This window comes from Erithacus rubecula (assembly GCF_903797595.1).
Source record: "Erithacus rubecula genome assembly, chromosome: 1".
Taxonomy (NCBI): domain Eukaryota; kingdom Metazoa; phylum Chordata; class Aves; order Passeriformes; family Muscicapidae; genus Erithacus; species Erithacus rubecula.
The window spans coordinates 33334607-33360260 of NC_136658.1; the positions used below are offsets into that span (position 1 = coordinate 33334607).

Below are 25654 nucleotides of genomic sequence, written 5' to 3' on the forward strand. Positions count from 1 at the left end.
GCTTTGGGGGCTTACTGTTTGTAATGCTTTGGTTTGTATTAGACTAAATAATATGTATGGAAAAAAACCAGAATGGCTTTTGGCTACAACAAATCATCATGTCTGAAGTAGGGGTAAATTAGAAAAACAGTTTGTGTAGTCAAAAGTTCCATGAAGCATCTTCCGTGATCCCTGGTATAATAATAGTGCAGTTACCACACTGCTACTCAAGTGTGTGTGTAAAGGTGAGAGGGGGTTATAACCTCTAGCAGCAGACACAGCTGTAAACTCTTCTGTGGATTAATGTCTTTATTTTAAGGAATAAAAAACCATGCAAAACAGTTGGGGTTTTCTCCATCATACATTTTAAGAGTAAAAGTTTGTAACCATCTGTACAAAGTTCCTGGTTATATATATCCCAGTTATATATCTTGTAACTTTGGAAGAAATTGGCTCAAATGCTAATTACTGAAGGGTCTTATTTAAACTGGGTTTTTAATTTTTCAGGGTTTTTACCACTAAACTTTCCCTCAGACAAGATCTTAGCTGGCAGTTCAGTTTTCTGTAGCACACAGCCTCCAGGATCTAGGAGTAGCAGTAGTAACTTTGTTTTTATCAAGTGTAGCTGTAGGTCTCGCATACATTGCAAAGTGGTTGATTTGGAAGGTGATGGTGTTCAGGCTTTTTGAGTGCCCTGGAAGTCTGGTGTTATGTGCCGGTGGTTGAAGCTGCTTTAGGTCTTCTGTGAGCTGGTAGTAGCACTATGTATTGTTGAGCTGTAGCTCCAACACTGTGGAGCTGCTCTCCAGCATGCTGCTTCTACCAGCTAATATCACTCATCTGCCCATTTCCCTCCTCCTGTCTTCATTAAATAGATTACAAGTGCCTTCAGTGCTTTTCCTTTTAATTATAAGGTATGTGTTCCTTTATCTCAGACTTCAGTCCTACTCTTTACTCTGGCTGTAAGAGAAGAAACCAGCAGCTTCCAATGAGAGACCTTTTGTACCCCAGGAAATCTGACTATAAGGGAAATGCTTAAAGAGAATGCCCATAACCTCAGGATTGAGTAATGTGTGGGAAAAGCCTGAATACACAAGACTCAAGTAGTTTTGATAGTTTTAGCAATGTTATTTTTCCTTTCTTTGGGCCAAGATTTTTATCTGGCTGTGAGGGCAGGTCATTTGTGAGCTGCTTCTACTGGTGTTACTGGGTCTGCTGCTGTCAGCAGGGCAAGTGGTGACCACTTTCACCCAGAGCTTTTTTGTGCTCAGTGCTGGGTACTGCCGGATGTCCCTTCCTGTTGCTGATTATATGAGGGCTAAATGTTCTTGGAAAAAAATAAATACTGGCTTTGTCAGCTAACAGAGGTCTGGAAAAAAAACTTCTTCAGTTTTGTCAGCAAATTTTCTTTTATTTTTTATTTTTTTATTGAGGTTTAGCATAGTACAGTAAAGTATAATGTAATCGATTAAATTAAAGTACTCACATACCAAATAAGCTAACCTGTCCTGGAGCATAAGGATTTTTCCTTGTAACCTACAGGCATCTCTTCATAGATGTTAAAATATTTATCATTCTCATTAGCAACATGCAGGTTTTCTGCTTGTATCTGTTTCTTCAGCTGGAAAGTTTTGATGTCTGTATGTTGCCAAGTACATTGCGTTGGTCTTCCATTGTAAATAAAAAAGTAATGGACTCTGCAAGAAAAGTCCCAAGTGAGACTTGCTGCTCACTGGAATAGAAGTCTTAAATTCACTTAAGATTTAGAAGTATATTTCTGTAGGCCTTAGTATTTTTCCTTTTTTTTTTTTAATATGGCTATTTTAGAAACTAAAATAGGTATTGCATATTAAAAAAAAAAAAAAAAAAAAAAAAATCTAGAATAGGAAAAAGTTTTAAAAAGGCTTATTTTGAAAATAGCATAGATTTGGAGCACAATGATAATTTTTCTTCTGTTTCTGCCTTATTTGTGCTATGATAAGGCAGTCTCTGGACTTTCCATGTGGTGCTGTGAATTTAATGTAGAAGAGTCAGGGTCTGGTTTGCTGTCCTTCAGCTGAGTAAATATTGGAGAGACCCTGCCAAACATGCCCACTGCATTTCTTGGATATTTTTGCCTCTACTGACCTTAAGCATCTCTGATAAAGGAGATTCCACAATCTCACAGGCAGCTTGTTCTGGTGTACCACTACCCTGGAGAGACCTCTTTCTATTGGGTAACCAATGCTTTATTTGCTGTAGATTTAACTCTGCCTTTCTTCTTCTGTACTTGATGAGACAGATTTATCAGTATATGACAATTTACATGAAAATAGTAGTCATATTAATGACAAACTACTTTTATAGTTGGAGCAGTTTTCCAACAGTTGTACCCTACAGGCCTTTTATTTCCATCATCATCTCCTGGACTACCCTGTTTTGTTTACACTTTTCTTGAATAGTGGTGCTCCCAACACTGATTTTGTTAGCATGTGGTTATTAGTGTAGCATCTTACCTTTGGCTCTGAAAGAGTCTTTAATATATTTACAATATAATTTACAATTTTAGCATTGCATGTGCCTACTTACTTGTGACCTGTGGAATTTTTATACTCTTGTGTACGTACATACTTCTTGTACTTTTGCCTACACAGTTGTGTTTTTTTTTTTTTTTTTTTTTTTTTTTTTTTTTTTTTTATATGTATGCAATTGCTCCTGTCAACTCCTTCATATTCATTTTAATTCAATTTTATTGTGTTGACTTCAGACAATTCAATCACTTTCCATCATTTAAATCATTATTGAAGGGCGAGGCAAAACCTCTTTAGTGACTTTACTTAAAATGCCTTTTAGTTTGATAATGAGCTGCTAGCTGTGAGAGTTTTCTCCTGCAGTGTTTTTGAGCAGCCCTGTCCAGTTGCTTAATTAGCATAAGCAACTATGACAAAGGTGTGTTAAAATTAGGAAAAATTGTGCCTGTTCCTTCCCTTAAGTTATCTGTCAAAGAAGAAAATTCCTGTAATTTTAATTTACTTCTTTGTTGTGTTGGTTGTTTCTTATCTTGTTATCCAGCTGGTTATAAGCTGCCTGTGTCAAATGATGCATATTGCAGTGTGGTTGTGGTCTGATCGACAGCCTGATATTCCCTGAAGTCCCTTTACAAAAGTTGGTATCAGTTCCTGCTTCTCCACCTGCCCAAGGTCGTCCACATCTTATTTTTTTCAAGGATCATTTTTAAGTTTGGGACAACATGGAAATTACAGAGGCTGATTAAGCAAGGTCTTCAAGTATTTTTAGTTTCCAGATTTTGCTAAGTGAGATACAGGTTATAGACAAAATGATGAGGTGGGTTGAAAACTGGACTGGTAGGCGTGTAGGGCTGTGGTCAGCAGCACAAAGTCCAGCAGGAGACTGGTCAGTGGTGGCAGACCCCAGCAGGTCATATTCGGGTCAGCAGCGTTTTCACTAATGACCTGGAGGAGTGGCCAAGAGGCTTTGTGCTCAGCAGCTTTGCAGGTGATACAGAACTGGGAGGAGCTGCTGCTGTGCTAGGTGGTTGTGCTGCCAACCAGAGGGATTTCCATAAGCTGGAGAAATGGGAACCTCATGAGGTTCAACACAGGGATGAGTTGTGGCTCTGGGGAGGAATAGCCCCAGGCACCAGTATATCCTGGGGGGCATTGGAAAGCAGCTTTCCGAAAAAGAATAGGGGGTCCTGGTGGGCACCAAGCTGAACATGAGCCAGCAAAGGACTCTTCCAGCATGGGAGGCAAGCAAGTTGAACAAGGTGATCTTTCCATTCTACTCAGTGCTGCTGTAGTGCTGTGTCCAGTGCCTGGTTTCCCAAGCAGAGAAAGCTGCTATGCTTTAGCCGGGAGTAGAAATAGCTCAGAGGGCATCTTAATGATACATATACATACTTGTTAGATTGTTTTCAAACTTACTGGGGGGGAAAGAAAATGATAAAAATGGAATAAAAGAAAAAAGAGCAAGAAAAAGACTGTTTAGTGAAGTGTTTATTATAAGCAAGGGCATACTTTTATTTTGTTGGGTGTTTTGTTTTGTTTTTTTTTTGTTTGGTTTTGGTGGGTTTTTTTGTTTTGTTTTGTTTTGTTTTTTGTTTTTTGTTCTGTCATCTCCCGCTTCCCCCCCAGTCATCCAGAAAACTGGTTCTTTGCCACAGCTCACTTATTTCCCAATATTCCCAGCTGTCAAATTGCCTTCTCCACCTCCAGAGTACTGATGATTGTTTGACAGATCAAATACATTTTGAGCTTTAGAGGAATAGGGCAGATATTTTTGAGTAGAATTTATGTTTAAAAACAAGTCTGCTGTCTGCTTTTGCTGCTAGTTTGAAATGAAATATTCCATTACCCTCATGAAATATACCTTTGCCCAGAAAATTTTGTATAAAATGATTTCAGGTGTTCATATTTTTGATGCAGATTAATAAAGTATAGAACTGATGAAGGAAAAGGAAAAAATGGGTAGTTTACACAGCAGGTGTTATAATGTCTCATGTGACCTAGTTTTAAGTCACATGCCAGAGGCCTTAGAACAGTGAAACAGTGTTGTTTGTAAGATTTTTTCTCTGAAAGTAATTGTAAAGGTTTCCTATGCAAATTTTTGTCACACTTTCTGATCTGTTTTAACACGCAGTAGCCTCGTGTTCTCCATGTTTGTAACCTTCTACTTTACATTTCTGCAACCTCTATTTCTTCTCACATAAGATGTCTGTATTCTCTTGTGATGAAAACTTCAACCCTTAAAAATAGGTGCAAATAGTTTCTGAAAGACTTGCAATATTTCTGTAAGGATTTTGCCTCCAAAATGATGGTATGGATATGGGGCACTATATCTAGAATGAAACAATATTTTAGCACTTGTGAGCTGTACTTGGCAAAGATGGAGTGGATTAAGGAAGATTTTTCTTCAGCATTTGTGAGTCCCTGTGCAGGTGATGATGAGGAGGTAACAGCTCTAAGCGCCAGCAGAGAGGATGGCAGGAAGAAGTAGGACATTCCTCTCTCATTGTTGGAGAGCTGCTTAGTTTGCCCTACCACTCTTGTATGAGCACATTGATGATACAGGGCAAGACAGGATTGTTCCAAGTAAGCTTAGCACTAAGGTAAGCTGCTAGAAAGGGTACTGTTCATTTGGAATGGAATTATCTACTCTCAAACTTGCTGGAAAGCAGTTCAGCACAAGCAGCTGTCTATACAGATGTTTTAAACACTGTGCCTTTTAAACTGGAATATGACATTTGAATAAATCACAGAAGCAAAGACTAGTAAAATATGATGTTTAAATGTCAATTCTAATATTTTATTGTTTAAATTCTGTTGTTTTATAATTATTTTATTGCTTGGTCTTTTGCTGTAGATGCTATTAAGTTGTTGTCCTACTACCCTGGTTTGGGTTTCAATTTCTTAAGCTTCTCCAGGAATCATTCAAAGTTCACTAGAAACTAGGCAGTCCTTTTTGGTAGACTCAGACAAGCTTCCATTCTGGCCCCTCAAGTATATAAATAAAGTATAGCTTTTATAGTAAAAGTTATAAAATCTTCATGATCCAGAGCATGCAGTAGTAGTGTATAATGTAATAACACTCTTTCTCCTTCTTGTAGGTCCTTTTGTTCTGCATCACAGCTGCTCTGTTCATGTTCTTCTTCAGGTATGTTGCTGGTATATCATTTATGTTGTAAAAATTGTTTTGAACAGTGTTTCTTAGAGCCTACTGTGTTTTGGTATTCCTCTCTATATTCTTCACTCAAACTGAATTGACTGGATTGCTTCAGTGGCATCACTAGTGCTGTGAACATAATTGGGCTAAAAAGGGAAATGTTGAGTCTTCTGGAGAATATACTGATTTTTTAAGGAGTTTAATCTCCTACGTTAGACCCTGCAGATCTAACATGGTGTGATCTGCTTTTCATGGCTCTTCTTAAGAGCTCATGGCAGGAAGATCACATTTTCTCTTCTGGTAAAAATAGGAGAACAGGAAAGGCTAATTTTGCAGTCTTAGATAATACCAAATATTTGATTTGTGTGCAGGTGTAACTACCTTCTTTCAATTTTAGAATAAATTTGTTTCACGTGTTTTCACAAGTTATGAATTGTATTCGTGTTTTAAAACTTACAGTAGTGGGAGGTGGATGAGGCACTCATTTTAATGACTTGTTTCTCAGTTTAAAATGTATACATATGTCATTTATCCTATTTCCCTTTAAATACCAGACCTCTCAAGTTTTCTTCATTATGTCTCAAATTGGAAAGTTGCTTTTTAAAGTGACCTTTGACTGCAACCCTTTGACTTAGAATTTTCTGCGGCGTGCAGCCATCTATGGTTCTTCAAGCTGTATGATCCCCTGGTAATTGCAAAACTCTGGAAGCTGCAGCTTGTTTTTCATAATTCCATTACTTACGGATATTGGCCAAGAACAGTCTGTGGATAGAAGAGGGCTGTTAATTTAGGGGATTCGAAGAAGCATTCCTCCTTTCATCTATAACCTATTAAGAGCCTTGCATTGGCAGTCTTCTTGCTTTATTTTCTTCTGTGTCCCTGAGTTAAGCCATAACAGCCTCAGAGAATTTGACTTGTAAGTTTGAGGTTAGACACCTGTCTGCATTAACGCTGGTCAAACGAACTCAGAACACTGAAATTGCGGTCAAAACTATAAATGTTGTATGGTCTTGGAGGAAGCTAATTGTCTCCTGTCTATGTCTTTGGTAATGTCGTGGTGTTTTAGAGAGAACCTGCAAGTTAAATCACAGAGAATAGTTTGGTCTGAAAGGGAGCTTCAAGGTCATCTAGTTCCAACCCCCCTGCCATGAGCAGGGCCATGTTCCACTGGATCAGTGCTCAAAGCCCCATTCAACCTGCCCTTGAACACTTCCAGAGATGAGACATCCATGGCTCACCATTCCGGTGACTCACCAACACAGGGAATGTTACAGTAAAGAATTTCTCCTTTTGATATCAAATCTAAGCTAACCCTCTTTCAGTTTGAGGCCAATACCTCGTCCTATTACTACATGCCCTTGTAAAAAGTCCCTCTCCCTTTCCTTTGGAGGTGAGAACTGACACAGAGCCCAGATGTATTTGGTGAATTTTTCCCTGACCTGACACAGAAACACTGGCAGTTGAATGGGCTCCAAACCACTTTCTCTTCTAAAATAGTAACTCCATGCCAAGGCTGATGGAATATCCTGTTGAGCAATCATCAACAACATTTGATTACTTTCGTCTTTGTGTTTTAACAGCAGAATTAAAACAGAGGCTCAAGCTTAGTTTAATTATTGGGGGAAAAATATATTTGTAAACACTAATGAGTGTGCTAAAACAAATTAATAAAAAAAAATTAGCACAGACTAGTTTTTGAGGATTTTTTTCCCCTTGGTGTAATCAATTATGTGAGTAGGACTTCTTACAGTGTGCTGCTGTCCTAAAGAATCCAGATGTAAAGGGGCTCTGGATGAAAATACCTCTGGGTATGCACAGAGTCGGGTCAAACTGCTCAGGAAGAAGAAACAGCAGAGAGAACACTTAATCAGGCCTCAGAGTTGTCCATTTGTCTGGACTGGCTGTGGCTGTGAGCTGGTTGCTTTCTGAATCAATATGTGTGTTGCTGCCCTTCAGAAAGATTTGGGACAGCCCTTGGAAAAGTCCTGTGTGGATTCCCAGGGAAGGTACTCTTCCTGTCTCTGTTGTTATCTAAAGCAGAAAGTAATTGGGAGAGTCATTAAATTACATTTCCTATTTAATGGCCCAAAATTACTTCAGCCTTTTTCTTAGTCATAAGTGCATCAACAAATCATGTTCATACTTTTGGAGAAAACACCTTATTCAAAACTTGTAGAAGACATTCCTGTTGACTATAAAACACTGTTTACTCTTAACAAGTATTCGCTGACCTGGAAACCAGAAAAGTATCTTTTGCACTGTGCTTAATTTATTCCCAGAATGGCTTTTTGTCTTCACCCAACTAAAATGTCAACAAAGGTACTGAGAGCAGTAGCAGCCATGGTCACCAAGGTCATATAAAATGTCTTTCATTATTAAAAATAAAATTGTAATATCTATATGGTGTAATCTGAAGCTCAAAACGTTTCTAAAAAGAGACTTAATGTAAATCTGCCTCTATGCCATGAAAGTCTGACTGATGCTTGGGATTCAAATATTGCATGGAATAAAAGCAAAGTAGTCTTTTATTTTCTGAGTTCATATAAACTGCCTTACCTGAGGTTATCGGGTTCTCTGATCTTAAAAATTGTTACTGTCCCTACTAGGTGACCCTGGTTGGCACTGCATTCCTACCAGCTCCAGGTTTAACTAAATTTGGCTGCTATTTTTGCTCCAGGTAATTTTGGGCTGAATCATTTGCCTTGCACAGCCTGTACCGTGATAGATGGTAGCTGCATTGGACTGGGCCAGTGGTGCTGATTGGGAAAGCATGGAGAACAGAGATGCTCCACAGCATTCACATGGACTTTGGTCATTTTTAATTAACTGCATACCAGTGTGACTTCAGGTGATCTTTGCTGAATCTAGGAGATTAAAAGTTATCTGAGTTGGAAAGTTCAAAACTGTTTTCTTTGTAGAAGAATTGAGGTATGTTCTATATATCACACAGCTTCCAGGGTAGCTTTCAGGTTGTCAGGCTAATAATAGCAGCCTGGAAAGTTGAGTTTGCTTAAGTGTTGCTTCTAGAGGGCCAGTGTCTTGGTTGATAGTTATCCATTAAAAGAGAAAAAAAACAATATGGCACTTAATTGCAACGTGATCATACCTCTCCCTTGAGGTGAGTGTCTTCTTACCCACTCCTACAGTTGCAGGAAATAATTCTGAAATAGATGTATGATCCTTGGTCTGTGGAAGTATAGGCATTAATTCTTGATTTATAAGAATAATTCCTTTTCTAGTGTATTGATTGTCTTCAGTATCTCACTATAATCTCTATTACACTGTTTTCTAAACAAATTCTGTAATAATGGTTTCTTGTCTACTAGTTGAAAACATCACTGAGCAGCCTTAATACTTATCACTGGAGTTTTCTCCAAATTCTGTTGGACTGTTCAAACATTATTGCATCTGCTACAGGACAAGAAAAAGAAGGTGCTGAATCTCAGAAGTAAAGAAGTGAGGTTACAGAACTGAAATGATAGAAGGAAAAAACAGGAATAATTACTCCAGAATAGATGAAGTGAGAGGAGAGTCAATGAAAGGTAAATTCAAAAGAGCAACATACAAAGGAAGACAGTAGGAAGAAGGAAGGAGAGAGTGACCAAAGAGGGAAGAAAAAAGGTCATGTCAGGACACAGGAAAAAATAGAAGAATATACTAGGAAAAAAGCAGCTGAAATGCAGATGATAGGTTTACAAGTAACAGAGTTATATTTACAGACAGAGAAGCATATTTTAGTGTAGTGCTTTTTTATTTCTTCTCTTCCATCCTCGTCTTGTGGTACTTTTCTTCTAACTTGGACCTCTGTTTTTTTCTCAAAATGCTTCTGCTCTGCTCCACTGGAAGTGGGGAAATTAAGATGCATTACTCATTTATGGATAGCTCTAGTGTACACAGCATAGCAGAATCTGACATGTGTATATTTACTTCACACATATAGGCAACCACAGTTGAAACAGGATTATTCCCCTTCTGCTCATAGCCCAAGAATTTTAGATGCAGAAGTATGTCCTGAGTGGGGGAATGTTCTTGTACCAGTAGGATATTATTTGTAGGAATTAATTTTTAAGTGGTACTGAACTCCACTGGATCTGAGTGTTCATTTCTTACTAAAAAAACCCAGTATTAGTGGTGTCATCTGATGTTGATGTGGTATCTGATGTGTTGTGACAGGACTTCTTCAGTGTGCTACTACCCTAAAGAAACCAGGTATAGAGGGTCTGGGTGAAAATACCTCTGGATATGCACAGTCTGGCCAACTCTAGTTCCCTTTAGGGAGAAGAGCCAGCAGAAGGGTCACTTGATCAGTCTTACATTTTTCTTTAATGGTTCTAATTGTTTCTTAAACTGCAGTTTGCATGGAATTAAGTTTATGGGTGGAAAGGTTTGATTATACCATGGCTTCATGCCATCTTAGTTTGAAGAATTCATGGTACTGTCCAGAATACTCTTCTAGAGTAATTGAATAGAATGAAATGAAGAAGCAGAAGAAATTCTACAATGTGTAAAATAAATATTGTGTAATTGGTTTTTTGGTAGCTTTTTCATTTTGGATAATATACAAGGGATTTTTTTTGTAAGGGTGCTGCAATGGCTGTGCATTTTTGTGCTTGAAGAAATCCACTTATAAAACTTGCAATTTCTGTACAATAAATGAATACCCACATAGAATTCCTATCCATATAAAGTTAGAAAATCCAGCAATTTGGGTGTATATGTGTTGGCAGACTGGTTGCTATAGTAGTTAATCCTCAGACCATAGACTTCCAGTTTATAATATGCACATGTTAATTCATCTGCTGTGAACCTTAGAAAGCAAAGCTCCACCTATGAGCTGAAACCAGCTATTAAGGGAAGCTGAATGTTTCTGATGATTGATTGATCATGAGTTGATGACGAGGGCTGCCTTCTCTAGAGATCAGTGCTAAAGTGTTATTTTCCAAAACAGTCATTTCAGACAATCTGAAGTTACTGCTGTGATTTCACAAAGTAGGACATCATGTTTTTCATAACTCAGGATTTGCATAGCTCACAACAGAAAGCTCTTGATCTCTTAATGCCATTATATATTATGTGCTGATTAAAAATTATTAGTGAAAAAACACCTAAGAAATGCAGATGCAGTGTCATATACTACTGCTAAAGTAGAGTACTGAAACTTGTGTAAAGACACTGAAAACCTTTGAGAAAGGTTCTTTTGTTTGCAGAGCCCTTTATGCTATCTCATTAAGGAAATTCTAGCCTCCCAAATTACAGCTATTTGCTCTTCTTTCTCTGTGAAACGCATATCCTGTAATTTATTCAGTATTTTTGACATGATATTTCAAAATGCCTTTATTTTCTTTTAACAATGTGTGGCACCAGTGCCATGTCAGTCTCTTGTTTAATCACCTAAACTGTCTTCTGTGCTGAAGCAACTGCTTATGGTTCTACTTTCCTTCTTTAGTAGAAGCAACAAGCTTAACAGTCAGAGTTGCTGTTGTGTGGATTTAATATGAAATAATCTTCTCCTTTCTTATAAAGATTATTTTGGAGTCTTTTCTATTTGCTGTAGAATTACAGGAGTGCATTAAAAGTCCTCTGCTGTTGAATTATTATGTAATAAATCAGAAGAAAAAACAGATGAGGATTTTTTTTTTTCCATGTTTATATGTTTTTTGCTATCCTTGTATAAACATCTCAAAGTCAGTGATTCAAAACCTTGTTTTGGTAAATGTCATGAAACTTGATTTCTGAGGTATTTTGGATGACCTGTTGAGTAGATGAAAACATCCAGCCTCCTAAGAAATGCTATAAATATCAGTTTTCTTTATTTAGTGTGAGCAAAAGTAGAACATGGATTGCAGGAGGGGGTTGGGGATGAGAAGATAACCTTCTGGGTTAACTCAGGCACTTCTGGCAAAGGTGAGATCATCCATGTTCTGTTTGTCTACCAGTAGAATAAAAGGTGAAAAAGCATTTTTACTTCTTTCGTTTTCATGAAACATCTTTTTAGTTCTCTCATAATCTTTTAGCAGACTTCCACTGCATTTTAGGTTTTTGTTTTGTTTTGTTTTGTTTTTTGTCTCTTAAATCTTGCTGTGCCATATAGTACTTTTGGGTGTGGTTTGAAGGGAAATTTTGTGGTTTGCTGAATTTTGTGGAGCTCTTGTGGAGCTCTTCTACATTCACAGGAGAGGGAGACTGATCTCCTGAGGCTAATGCTGGACATGCATGTATAGTTCAGAAATGATAAAGATACATCTTAAATATATTTTTATTACTGCAAGAACTCGAGATTTTTAGATTTTCATGCAGGTAAGAAGCATGTCTGGTCCTAGAGATGTTACAAAAAAAAAAAAAAAGAAAAAGTGTATTTAGGATGGAAAATTGCAGTGTCCAGCAGGATTAAGGGGGACATCTTTAGTTGGTTTGTGAGTCTCTCCTGACACTCTTGCACCTTCATTGTTTGCAGTGGCTGATTATACAATATCCATGAGCAAATCCCAGTTTTGCAATTTTTGTGCTCTTATATTTTCAACTGCAAGTCATTATTTTTCACCTATTCATTTGGGCAGTACTGGAGGAAGAAGACAGCAGTGATATTCATAAAATGAGAAGAATTCCATTTTGATTCCCAACATTACATTAAAGAGAACCTTACAACAATCAGATTGCTAACATATCTCTGGGGCCTGTTCCCAATACTCATCTTCAGTTTTAGGCACCTATGTAATTTAAGTTAGGAAATAAGAGAGGAAAATTGGCAAATTGAAGTCAGTTCTCATCTTGTCTAGGCTTAACTCATGTTGCAGAGCTTCCTCTCTTCAACTGATTATGCAGGGCATTGTGCACCAAGCTTACTTCCATTCTTCTAAGTGGAATATATCTTGGCTAATATTTTTCTTTAAAGTTACCTAGAGATCCAATTAAAATTATTCTGAGATGCTAAGTGTTTGGAATTAATGAAATGCTGATTGGTATTTAAATTATTTTAAGTTTTTTTCTAACCTATTCTGCATACATGACTCATATTATCTTTCAATTTCTTGGCTTTGATATGAAAAAAATTTACCTTGTGTTCTGCTAATAAAAACAAAAAACCCAAAAGGGACATGTGTTTATTTAAGTATTGATTTTTACGGGTTATTGCAAAGTTTTTAGATGGAAATTACAGGAAAAGGACGTCATAGAAAAACTACTCTCCTGCTTGGAAAAAATATTTGAAACATTTGAAAATATTCTTTTAAGTTCTAAACAGAATTACTGTAACTTTTACAGTAATATAAAGTCCAAAACTTTAGTAAACTCTGTGATCTCCTTAGATCCATGTCAGAAGGAAAAAGTGAAAGTATTTATACTTTTTTTTTGTGTCTTAGAGATGCATCTTTGGAACTGGAAAGGTTTAAATTTGCCATTATTTATTTCTGTCTTCCAAGATGTAGATGCCTATTTGCTAACAGTATTTAAAGTATTGCTTTAAATTAGAGCTTTGTCATGTTAAATTATGTTAATATTAAAATGTTAATTTTACAAAGTTTTTTCTAGTATTTTTTCTTGAGAAAGCATGTGATAACAATATATTTAGCTTAGTGATTAGAATGTAGCATTTAATATTCATGTTTTCCTTCTGAATATGTGTTTGTGATACCAAAATGTTACTAGAACAAACTTAGTCTTAAGACATGAGGAGTTACTGGACTAATTTCCTGAATACACCCTGAGAGAAAAATTCTGACATTTTGATAATGTTTGTGGATTGGGTGATGCCTGTTATATTTACAGTTTCTCCCAAGGAAATGCACATCACATCAGCCTTTAATCCTGTGTTTGTTATTTTATGGTCAGCCGTGGGATGGCTGTTGTGCCAAGCCAAGCAATGTCACCCTGTCCGTGCCTACCCCCAGAGGAGGTGCAGAGTGCATGTCCATACACACCACAGGAAACTGAACCAAACCTCAGAGTCTGTACTGCAAGGTTTAGGTGTTCAAAAGGATAAACATAAATACATTTACAGTATTTTAAACACTCCTTGTGATAGTAAGATCAAAGCAGCTGTTTACCTTGTGCCAGGCTGTGCGGGTGTCATCTCTGCCTCCCCCCATCCGAGCGGGCAGCTCTGCAGTCTCCTGAAAAGCAGGTGAGTGTAGGAAAGGTGAGATAGAGTCACAGTGACAGTGTCACAATCAGCAGAGACAGATGATTAGCATTGCTTTCCCAGAGTTGTGATGGACTGGGAGCAGTGGTGCTGGGAGCCAAGAGGAGGGAAAGGACTGGGAGGAGGCTTCCTATGCTATGTGCAGTGGGAAAACAAAGCAGTCTTGGGTGCCTTTCAAAATATTTTTTTCTTTGGATCCTCTTGAGGATGACTGATGGATTATACTGAGAAACTGGCTGTTTCCCCTTGACCTACTCCTGTTATCAGATGCACTGCTTGACCAGAGAAGAAAAGAGAAATGTGAGGAGGAGAGATGGAACGGTATCCAAGGTGAAGGAGTAAGAGGCCAAGCAGGACAGGATTTTGACCAGCCGTGAACCAGCTGTAATTAAAGGAGTAGGAGAAGATGAGTGGTTGCATTATTAGGGCTGTAGTGCAGGTTTTTGTCTTTGGGTTTACCAAAGCTCTTTAGATAAAGTACTTAATTTAAAAGTAGAGTGACTCATCAAAGTAACTAATTTGCAAGTCATCAGGTATTTTTTTTCCTTTTTTTTTGTTTCTGCTTCTTGATCTAACAGAGAAACATTACATGCTTTTGCAGCATGCTGTCTGCAACTCTCTTCTTATATGCCTAAGCAGTACCTAAATGTTATCTGTATCAAATGATAGCCCAGAATAAATGTGGTCATTGTCTTTTTCGCTTTTGAAAAAAGGACAGATACTGCCTTCAATCCCTTGAACAGGGATTTCTTGTTACAGGAAGTTTGCCAGTCTTGATGTATACTATTTTTCACTTTATCTTTCAAAGCTTAAAAGCTAATAGTGGATTTAAATGAGTAGGCAGGTACTTCATTGTTGTATTATACCCATGTCTTCAAACTAGCTCTGTTCTTGAAGACACGAGTTCTGGTTAGGTCAGGTTGAAGTGGGGGCTATTAAATGTGTGGGCTGAACTTGGGTTAGTTTTCATTTTCCCTATGTTAAATCATGCTACTCCTGATTCCTGCAGTCTGCAAAAAGGTTGCAGAGTAGGCTTTTTCAGCTGCCAGTGAGGGAAGAAAATTATGTTCTGTTTAGTTCCTGTTTTTCCTATCTTTTTTTGTGGTTGTAGTTTTTCATATTGAGATATGCTGGTACGTGTGTTCAATGGTAATACATGTCAAAAGTCAAGAAGATTCTTTAAAGCATCTTTAAAGCATGTGACTTCTCTTTTGTTGGGCTTCACTGCTTTTATAAAGAAACAAAACCTCTTTTACACTAAATTCAGATGTCTTGCTTAATTGTTTCCCGTGGAATAAGTAGTACTGATGATTTTACAGCTATGAGGGAGGAAAGGAAAAAAAAAATTATAAAAGCATTATGGTTTCTATTGCCACATTGCATGGTACACATGCCAGTTTGCATGCAAGGAAATAAGTGAAATAGGGATTTTAGTACTGTACATACACTATTTAAAAAGTAACTAAATAGCCTAGAAATAATTCTTTATGACTTAAAATGGAATACCAATTATTACAAATAGTTCCTTGCATTTGCTAAATCAGTAAGTTTACTGTTGTATAGAAAAATACAAACTTTTGAATGTAATGTGACGAGATTAAATTTAATTTACCGTGTTTAGTCACTTTTAGCCATATGGTACATAGGTTCCTGGAATATATTTAAACTTTTTCTTTCCAACAGTAAATCTTGTCCTTGTTTTAACAGATTGCTTTACATGTAGCTGGATCCAGTTGCACAGCCTCCTCAGGAGAGGAAATGCGTTGCCTGCAGACAAGCAGTACAAGAATTACAGCTGTACAATAGGGAGTATTTTTCCACCATTATCACTTTTCAGTGGAGATTCTTTTTCAGATACGTAACAGTGACTCAATGAACCAGGAAAGTGTTTACCTGCAAGGTGATCTGGTGGTAACAGGAGAAGCTTTTGAGGGCTAAAATTTCAGGCGTCTCTGTCCAGAGCCATCCCTAGTGGAAGAAAAAGAGGGTCTCCTCCCCTTCTTTAAGTTTTGTCAGTCAATCACAAAGGGCTTTTGTACTGCTAGCATATTGATGTGTCTGGGCTTTGGCTGTTTATCATCTTCCTGTCATCCTTAAATGCAAAGTAAAAGAAAGGAAATAGCTTCTGGTTCTCAGGCTTTGAGAATAAACTGCTTGTGGCTGCTGGGGACCTTGGGTCCCAGCTGCCCTGGAATGCCTTCTGTGGGGATGTGATCACTGGCACTATCTCACATCATCCCTGTAGCTCCCAGGCACTGGCCAGAACAAGGCTGATATTACAAGTCAGATGATGAAAAAGCAATTGAGGTTCACAGATTCGATTTCTGTCTTTGATCCTGGCATTAAAGTACCAAGCTCTGTGAGTGGAAGTATAGTGCAGACAGGATTTCTGGTCGCTTTAATCCCACTGCTAAAAAGATCCATTCACAAGATTTAGGGATTGGCTTGTATTTTTGCAGGATTTCAAAATTGTTAGGTGTATTTTTTCTGTGTTTTTTGACAACACTAGCAAGGAGTATAACCTAGCAACTAGGTTTTCTTCCTCCTTATTTAAAATTATTTTTCTCTATGATTTTTCTTATGTGTGTACTGTATAGCAAGGATTTGGCAGCTAATTGACTTACCCTTTCACATACATTTGAGGCACTTTACATTTTCCATACAACTACTAAAGGAGAAGATTTAAGTACCCTGCCGAAGGTCAGAGACAAAATTTGTGTGCCTTCGAGCCATAGAGTTCCAGTCCAGTTCTTAAATCACAAGGCTATCTCTCCTGCATTCCTGTTGCAGGACATAATTTAACTTTAAAAAGTGGGGCATGGTAAGAATTGCTGCCAGAGAATTAGGTAGGAAGCAGTATATAAACAGCTGTATTGAACCATAGAAAGAGGCAACAGACAAGGGTATTATGCAGGATATTGTTGAATGCTGTGCACAAGTCCAGGCAGGTGACATCACTCACTCTTTATCCACCACCACTGTAACCCTGTTATAAAAGGCCACCAAATTTGTCAGGCACAATTTACCCTTAATGAAGCCATGTTGGCTGTCAGCAGTCACTGCCTTGTTTTCCATGTACCTTAGCATAGTTTCCTGGACTATCTCCTCCATGATCTTGCAGGCACAAAGGCAAGACTGGCTGGCCTGTGTTCCCTGGATCTTTCTTTTTCTTCTTTTTTAAAAGTAGGTATTTTGTTTCCCCTTTTCCAGTCACTGGAAACTTCACTGGCTGACACAGCTGCTTAGATAGGATGCCATCTGTCAGTTCCCTCAGGATCTGTGGATGGATGCACCTCATCAGGTTCTATGGATTTGTGCACCTTCAGGTTCTAACGATGGTCTCAAGCTTGATCTTTTCCTATACGAGATGACTTTTCCATCTCCCAGTCCTTAACTTTTTCTTGTGTAACTCAGGTGGTGTTGCTGGAAAGCTTGATGATGAAAACTAAGGCATAAAGGTCACAGAGTACCTTGCTTTTCTCCAAATTCCACATATCCATGTCTCTCGTTTCCTTCTAGAGAGGGCCCACATTTTCCCTTGTTTTCTTTTTATCACCAGTGTACCTACAAAACCTTTTTCATTGCCCCTGGTGTCCCTGGCCAGATTTAATTCTCTCAGCATCTCTGTTCTCATCTTGGTGAGAACAGTGCAGCATAGATCCTATCCTCATTGGCTCCTCTATCACTCGGAGAAGGAAGTTATCATCAGCATTCTGTACTTTATATTCCACTTGTTTTCTTTGCTGTCCCAGGTCCTTGGCTTAATTTTTCTGCCCATTTGCTGCCTGTCATTTCTTCCTGGTTTTGCTGCTGCTGCTTTCTTAAAAATAGTTACCCAGTTTTGCTGAGCTGAGGGTCTGTGTAGTTGCTTGTTTAAATTAGAAAAGAAAAATATTCTCCTGACTTTAAAGAAAGAGAGATCCCTTTGAGCAGCAGTTAGGAAAAATTTAAATATTAGCATTAATTAATGTATTAGCAAAATCCACCTATGAGAGTCACACCAAGAAATGAGCTATAATTCTTAGAAAATGGATCTAGAGTTCAGAAATCCCTGCTTGTCATTTGAATGTTACCTGTGTCTGTTTGATTGCCACAATCCTGTGGTGAGACTGAGCAGTTGCAGACCCCAGTGTGGTCATGAAATACAAGTCCTGAACTGGTAACTCACACTCATCACATGTTTCTGATTTGATAGCAGACAGGGCAGAAAATCTCCGTTTCATGAAAAGCAGAAGGCAATTACATTACATTAGAGTCTACATGTTTTGCTATGTATTTTTAAAATAAATAGTCTTTCTGTTTATGAAAGGGTTGCACATGATCAAACATTTTACGTGTAACTACTGTGCAAATTGAATATATATTTGTAGTCCCAAGACTGCAGTCCCAAATATGGCTTTTAGCATATGACATTTGTATTTCATTTTACAAAAAGGCATATTTTAAACTACAGGCCTTGGAAATACTTGAAATTCTGTTCCTGTGAGCTAATTGCTGACTAGAATAGGAAAATAAGAGCTACTTTGTGGTTAGATGCTTGTGGTCTTTCTTTTGGCTTTTGGCCGTTAGATAAAATGTCAGAGAAAGCACAGTAATGGATAATGGCATCTATCAGTGTACCCTGGACATAATTTGAAGCCTGTCAAATGTCTGCTACTTTATAAACATTGTTTTACATAGTTCTTCTTCATTCTACCATCTGTTTATTTGGTTGGAAGAGTATAAATTATGTCATAGATGATTTTCACAGGCATGCTTCAGTTCATAAAGTCTCAATTTCACAGAAAAAGAAACTGCTGCAAAAAAATCCAGTTTCTTCTTTGAAACTGAGACTTTATGGGCCATTTCAAGTACTCTAAAGAATGAGACATTCTTTATTCTCTTTCATATGTTTGATACATTGACTAGAAACCATACTGAGGAGAGGTTTCTAGTCTTACATTTTTTGCCTAAATAAACTTCACCATGAACTAGCCAGATTTGATTAATACAATAATAAACTCTAATTCAGATTTGGACTCTACTCTTGCATTAATACCAAGTCATGGTTCTCATCATAAAGTGAAACTATGGTTCATTTTAATTGACTTGTAAAAGAACTTGCATTTCACTTGTGGTGTGAATAAGATATTTGTATAAGTAGATAGTAAGTGAGGAGCACCCTAAAAACAAGTTAGAACAGTCATATTTGAGTAGTTGCTCAAAGAAGTAAGATTAGTGCATTTTAGATTTAAGTCTGTTTTGTACAGTAGGTAGGATACCTTAGGTGTTTTAAATAATAATTTTCTGATATATCAGAGATTTTTTTCTCTATAAATTTGAATGAAAACGTATTTAATTTTTTTTTTAATGAGACATTACAGTAGTGTTTAGCCCTGGATCATGCAAATGTGAAAAATTCTGGCATGATTCCTCAAATACACTCTTTGAAGACACTTAGAAGAAACAAGGAGGTAAATAACAGTGTGCACAGTTATTGATGAAGAATGAATTGTGTCAAGTCAATCTGGCTTCCCTCTGTGAAGATAAGAGGCTTCATTGATTCAGAAGTAATAGATGATATCATATATCTTCAGTAAATCTTTAGACAGACTCTCATGTGACACTCTCATAGGAAAGGCCAGAAAGTACACTGTAGAAAAAAACCCCTCCTACTTAAAACTGGCTGAAAAACCCGAGTGCTGAATTTCCCATCAGAGTGGAAGGGAAAATTGGTTCCATGCTCTGATTTAATATCAAGCTCTAAGTAATCATCCTGATCGTGATTAAAGTTGTTGAACAATGAGACCAAATCTGTCTTCCAAGATATCTGGTTTTTCCCACCAATTTAGTGAATGTCACTAAAAGCAATTTGGCAAATTGGAAAATCCCAAAATATGCTATGCAAATTGATGGAGAGTTCTGCCTTTTAGAAGAGGGAATCAGCTGTACATGTAGAGAATTTGGAACCCCTTTGTGGGTCACAGCTCTCCACAGCAGTGGGTAGGAATTAGATGGCAACCTGAACATGAGTCAAGTAGCCAGATGTGGGAAACAGCAATTGTAATTGGGTGGATGTGGCTGGATGGACACAGCCAGAGTTGTGATCAATGGCTCTGTGTCCAGGTGGAGGCCAGTGAGGAGTGGTGTCCCTCATGACTCTGTTAGTGGACTTCATCAATGACATAGACAGTGAGACTGATGGCACTTCCATCCCTGTAAGTGTTCCAGGCCAGGCTGGATTGGACTTTGAGCAAGCTGGTCTGACTGAAAATGTCCCTTTCCATGGCAGTGAGGTTTGAACTAGAAGATGTTTAAAGTCCCTTCCAGCCCCAAACCATTCTCTGATTCAATGATGATATATAAATAAGAGTACATCTTACAAAGCATGTGAAGTTACCTCTGATCTCTCCTTAGTGTCAATAATGTCAGCTGCAGTAACAAAATTCATCTATACATGGACACATTGTGCAGAGCCAGACCAGAATGGGGGGGGATCAGAACTTCATAGACCATATTGTTTCAGGAACTTGAAATGTTCTTTTTTTAACTGGAGAAAGAGGCTAAGGTGATAATAGTCTCTCATGTGTAGTACTTCTACAGTACTTCTGTAATGAGAGCAAGAATAAAGAACTCTCTTTTGGGTAAAAGGCAAAAGAAATAATAGTCTAAAATTGCAAGGTCTAGATGTGGGTTAGAAATAATTACATTTGAGAAGCCTTCTAATATTAATTCTCACCAAATAGTGAGGCATGGTTTGATGACCAGGGTTGACATGAAGGGTAGAGCTGCAGTCCTTGTTTTTGATGGAGAAGGTCTATTTGAAATTTCTTCTGTAATTTTATGTGATTATTCTATATAACTTGTATTCTAAGTTCAAGTGTGATTATGACTCTGAGAGAGCATGCTGATTCTAAGTGCAGGAGAACTCAAGCTGGCTGGCATTCATACATGGTGGTTAAATGGCTGGTGACAAACTAAACATGGAAATTTTAATATTTATGTTGGATTTTTAAAAAATAATGATTTCTGTTCCCTGAAGGAACATAAGATGTGAACCATCACTCCTAAAAGATAATCTATTGGAAATATTATGGTTTTGTATCACCTAGGTGCCAAAGAACAGTAGATTGTATTTAGTGGTAGAATTTCTGAGGAAGGACTACTGGCAAGATAAATATGTCATCCAAGCAACAAAGATCAGCTGTAGAGAGGAAGATGATGTGTTGAAGAGTAGCTGGAACAGCTTTGTGACTTCATGCAGTGTAAATGTGTGGTAGCTGTCATAGGCTGGGTCTCTATACTGCTTGTGTACATTCCTTCCAAGAGTGCAAAGTCTCCTGAAGAAAGAGAGAAAAGATATATGATTGTAGCACAGATCTTTATTTAGCAGCTGCTGTAGAAGGCTTTTGAAATCTTGAAATATCATCAGTAGTAGAATGGAAATACTAAGGAACTTAGGGTTTTTTCAATTATTCATTTCCTGGTTTAGAATTCTTTTCTCTTTCTGTTGCTGCATTAAGAATTAACTGAAGAGATAACTGCCTATAGCACTTAAGGAAAAACTGAAGTCATAAAATACTTGAAACCAGAGTGTATAAATAAATGGGAAAGCTTTTTTCTGGAATTCTGCTTCAATTCTGCTTTTAATTTTGTAAAGATCAATTGATAAGAAAGTGGTTTGATTTGTCCCTGTCCTTTTGAAAAGTTAAATTTTAGACCCAGCTAAGAGGTAACACTATTAGTTTTTAGCATGTGACACCTTCCAATGCCGACTTAAATGAAATTGGAATGTAACTTATGCTCTATTGTCACTCTGTAATAAAGACTGACAGGTTACTGATAATTTCTTACTGATGTACCTCTTCTCACAGGGACAAACAAAGGGTAAACCTTATGCTGAAAGCAAAGCTTTCAGATATTTTGAGAGGTTCGGAACTTTATTTGTGGCTTCTGATAAGAGTGTGAATGTTTTCACTGTACTGAGTGTGCTGTGAGTAGGTGACAGGGCAGTGTCAGTTTGAGTTACATCAATACAACCCACCCAAGCAGTTCTAGTCTAAAGAGTCATATTAGAAATATGATGTAAATCATATTGATTAAAAGTTATGGCCATTGGCTACTTTAGGCCACTATCAAAATGGTTATTGTGTGTTATAAAGTGTTTGAGTGTGTTTTAAGAAGTGATAAGTATAAAAGGAAAGTTCAGGAATAAATTATTTGGGTTTCTCAAGCAATATCCATGCATTTCTCTTTGGCAACATAAGAATAATTTGCTTGCATTATATGTTTGATAAGGTGAAGATGTGATCACTTACAGTAGGTTCACTGTTAATCTGCTGTCAGTTGTTTTAGGGAAGCATAGAGTGACTTACCCAAGAGGTTATTCTTGTGATTTACCAAAGCAGTCTGGTGGTTCTTTGTTGGACTTTCAGCCTCTCAGCACGTCCATGTTTCAGACACAGATGCACAGACAGCTATTAATTTTAAATATAAAAAAATCCCCTAATTTTATGCATTATTCTGTGCATATCCCTCTTTAAAGTGCCTTTGCAATCCAGTGGCATAGCAGCAATTAATAGAATGTTGAACATGCCACCTGGTACTCAGAATTGTAGATAACACTGTGACTGATATGCACATTTGTGCTCACATGTATCTGTTGACAAGCAGTTATCTAGGTTTCAATGAGAGGCATTAAAGAAAAATGGAGTGTTTCTCAGGAAAGAGAAAATTAATATAAAGTCAATTTTCTTTTGAACATTCTTAGTCTCAATAAATAATGTACACAAAGGTGGAAATGCCTGCACTTTCAGTTACATTTCAATTCTAATTTTAAAGAAGTTGTCTGACATTAGATCTGCAAATGTATTTTAAGGCTTTAATTTGCACTACTGTATTAATGTAATGTGAAATAAACAAGACTTTGGAAAGCAACCAAAGCTATGATGATATGTTTTAGGATCTAGGAACTATTTGTCTGACTGCCTTCCACTTAATTAAATTTAAAATGTGCATTTCTCTTATTTGCCCTCTAATTAGTACCTCTCTATTCCTCCTTGTAAAGTACTTTAGCTGAAACTATTCTTTGACTTTGAGCAAAAGCAGTTTGTACATAAATACTATATTTTGTGTATATGTGTATATATATATATGTTCAGAAGCCCTCTATTACTTAAGATTCCATGTTCAGGAAGATCTGGTGCTTTCAATTGTCAGAGCACCAAGATGAGATTTGCAAATGCCTAAATTCAAGATCTTGTTTTTTCCAGTCTTTGCTTCTCTGTTCTATAGATTACACATAAAGAAGTCATCTATTTAGAGGGGCTTTTCTTTTCAGGAAACTGAAAAAGTTTAACCCTTAATTCTGTCCAGGATATTCTAACCTATGCCCCTTAGATCAGTCCTGGAGGTTTCCTTTCCCCAGATGAGTTGGTCTGCTAGGCTTGTGATTTTTCTGTCATATTGTTTTATTTACAAAACTAGGGAATGAAGGAAAAAAACCACACACTCTTCAGCATTTCAGGTGTCTGATAATGTAGAGATAAAATCAATTCAGGTCTGAAGGGCTTTAAGGTGTGTGCAGTGTAGGACAACTTTTCACTTCCACAAATGCTCCTTGCCACACTTGTGCCAGTAGACTGCTTGTAAACCTCAGGGTGCTATTTACACGTAGCTGTTACTCTGCCACTGTGTAGAGTGAGCTTTTGGAAGATTTCTCTTTCAGTAGCCATCTGCTCAGTACTAGCCTTTTTTTTTTTTTTATTTTTTTTTTTTTTTTTTTTTTTTTTTTTTTTTTTTTTCTTTTCCCTAGCAGGAAATGATTACCTGGCATACTTGACATTCATCTCAAGAACCCAACACCTTCCCTGCTCTGCTTAGCATCCCTTCTCCTGTGCTTCACTCTTTTCATCTTATGTCAGATCTAATTTGGTGCAGATATCTTGTTTTAGATATCTCAGTAGGTAGAAGATAGATAACCTCATCTGCATTTTTATATTGAAAAAAGTTTTCCAGAAATCTCCTCTTTACCTAAGAGTTGTCAAGTGCCATTGTTTTATAATGTGCACTCAGATGTCCTTTTTAAGTTGCAATTTTCATGTTCATATATTTCATGCTATGTGAGAATTGCAGCTTAAAAGATAAAGACAGGTAGATAAAAAAGAAAGTTTAATAAACTACATCTGAAGTGCCATAGCATTGGTGCTTCAGAAGGCATTGCCACTTAAGATTCATTTAGGGTTATTTTAAGAATTAATAGTAAGTTCCTTTTTTTTTTTTAAACACCAGATGTTGCAGTTCTACAATGACATTTCCTGATTTTTAAGAACTTTCTTGATATTGATGTGCTAGCAACTAAAAAAAAGACATGGGAAGAGAAAGAATTATTTTAATTTTCTTTTTATTTAAAGTATTCTTTGGTATTATTTGTTGGATTAATAGATAAGCACTTTTTTATATTTATTGATAAAACAAATTATTGAAGTAGAATGTTGCCTGAATTATTTTCCCTGGTGTTTTATAAGTAACACTTGGGAATTGGATATTTAATCTAATATAATCTCAGATGGTTTCTGATATGAATATTTAACAAACAGGAAGAAGTTGTTTCATTTTCACAATCAAGTAAGTTGGTAGTTGATGGTGAATATGTTGGTGCCCCCCCCGCTTGAGCAAGATTCAGCAAAACAAAATATTCATTGTTTTCTTTACATAATCATGTAATGAATATTTCCTAAGTAACACCCTATAAAACCTCAGTCATTTTTACATATATAGAGGAAAGAATTTATTGCTTTGTCTATAGTGTTTTTGTAACCAGGTAATTGTCTCTCCTTTATAGTAACTGCCAGAGTTGCTCAAGGTGGCACATTAGACATGGAATGGAGCTGTAAGGGTCAAATTGAGCCGAATCTGAGGAAAGCCAAAGGGCTGCAAGCTCAGTCTGTCCAGAGCCAGTGAGGTGGCAGGTGGGAAGCAGAGCTGCTCTGGTCCTCAGCCTTGTGGCACCCACCTGTGAAGAGCAGGTCAGGGACCCCCAAGGAGCCCAGAGCTCCTGGTGCTCCAAAGGCTTCACAAGTTACAGCTTTGGAAATCTGTCTGTAATGCTCATTAAGGAAATGTGCCGAGTCCTCAGCCTGGAAAGAGATGATGGTTTCCACCATATGGGAAGGACATGGGATGGGGGTTTTCTCTTGAGCAGAATAACAGGAAATTTCTTTAGATCATTATAATTTTTTTTGTTTTTCATTTGCTTTGAAAAGTGATGTCAGTGGGCTCCTGGCTGTGCAATGGTAGAGAGTTATTTGAGCTCTCTGAGCACTTGCAGTTGTAGTTACTTTCATTTGTGTATGACTTTCTGACCTGCTTGAGCATGGTTGAGACAGAATTCAGGAAGAATGCTCAAGGACTAGTCTCTTTTGCTTCGTTTATTTTATTCAGTGATTAAATCAAACCCTTCTGCGATCAAGGATTTTATTAGAGTACCATTCTCCGATACAGGTAATTTATGAACTCTTTATCTACAAAATGTTTAAATTCAGGCCTAAATTAAGATATAAGAGTTGATCGTATTTTTTCCTAAAAAATCTGTCTTTTCTAAAAAATGTGTCTTTTTTTCTAAAATCTGCTTTTTTAAATGTGCAGACATAGGCAGCAGCAATGTAAGTGTGCAGCCTGAATAACATTGTGCATTTAAAGTTGAACACTGAGCAAGCTAAATGGTTGCTTAAATATTACACAGATTCTTCCAAGGTTATGAACGTGCATAGAAATTATTGTACTGGAACAGATCAATGATTCATCTAGTCCTGCTGAGAAGCACTGGTGAAGCATGCCAAAACATAAATCAAGGACTTGATCAGGTTTTCAGGTCTGTCACACAATGCTTAACCCAGC

General features: G+C 37.3%; 1 protein-coding gene across 1 annotated transcript in view; it reads left to right on the forward strand.

The window, feature by feature from the left end:
* Nucleotides 1-25654, forward strand: part of TMEM135 (transmembrane protein 135) — a 164662-nt gene that overhangs the window by 92726 nt on the left and 46282 nt on the right. Inside the window, exon 6 of the mRNA XM_079301087.1 lies at nucleotides 5585-5631. Coding sequence (XP_079157213.1) covers nucleotides 5585-5631 — 47 coding nt within the window. The remainder of the gene's footprint in view (nucleotides 1-5584; nucleotides 5632-25654) is intronic.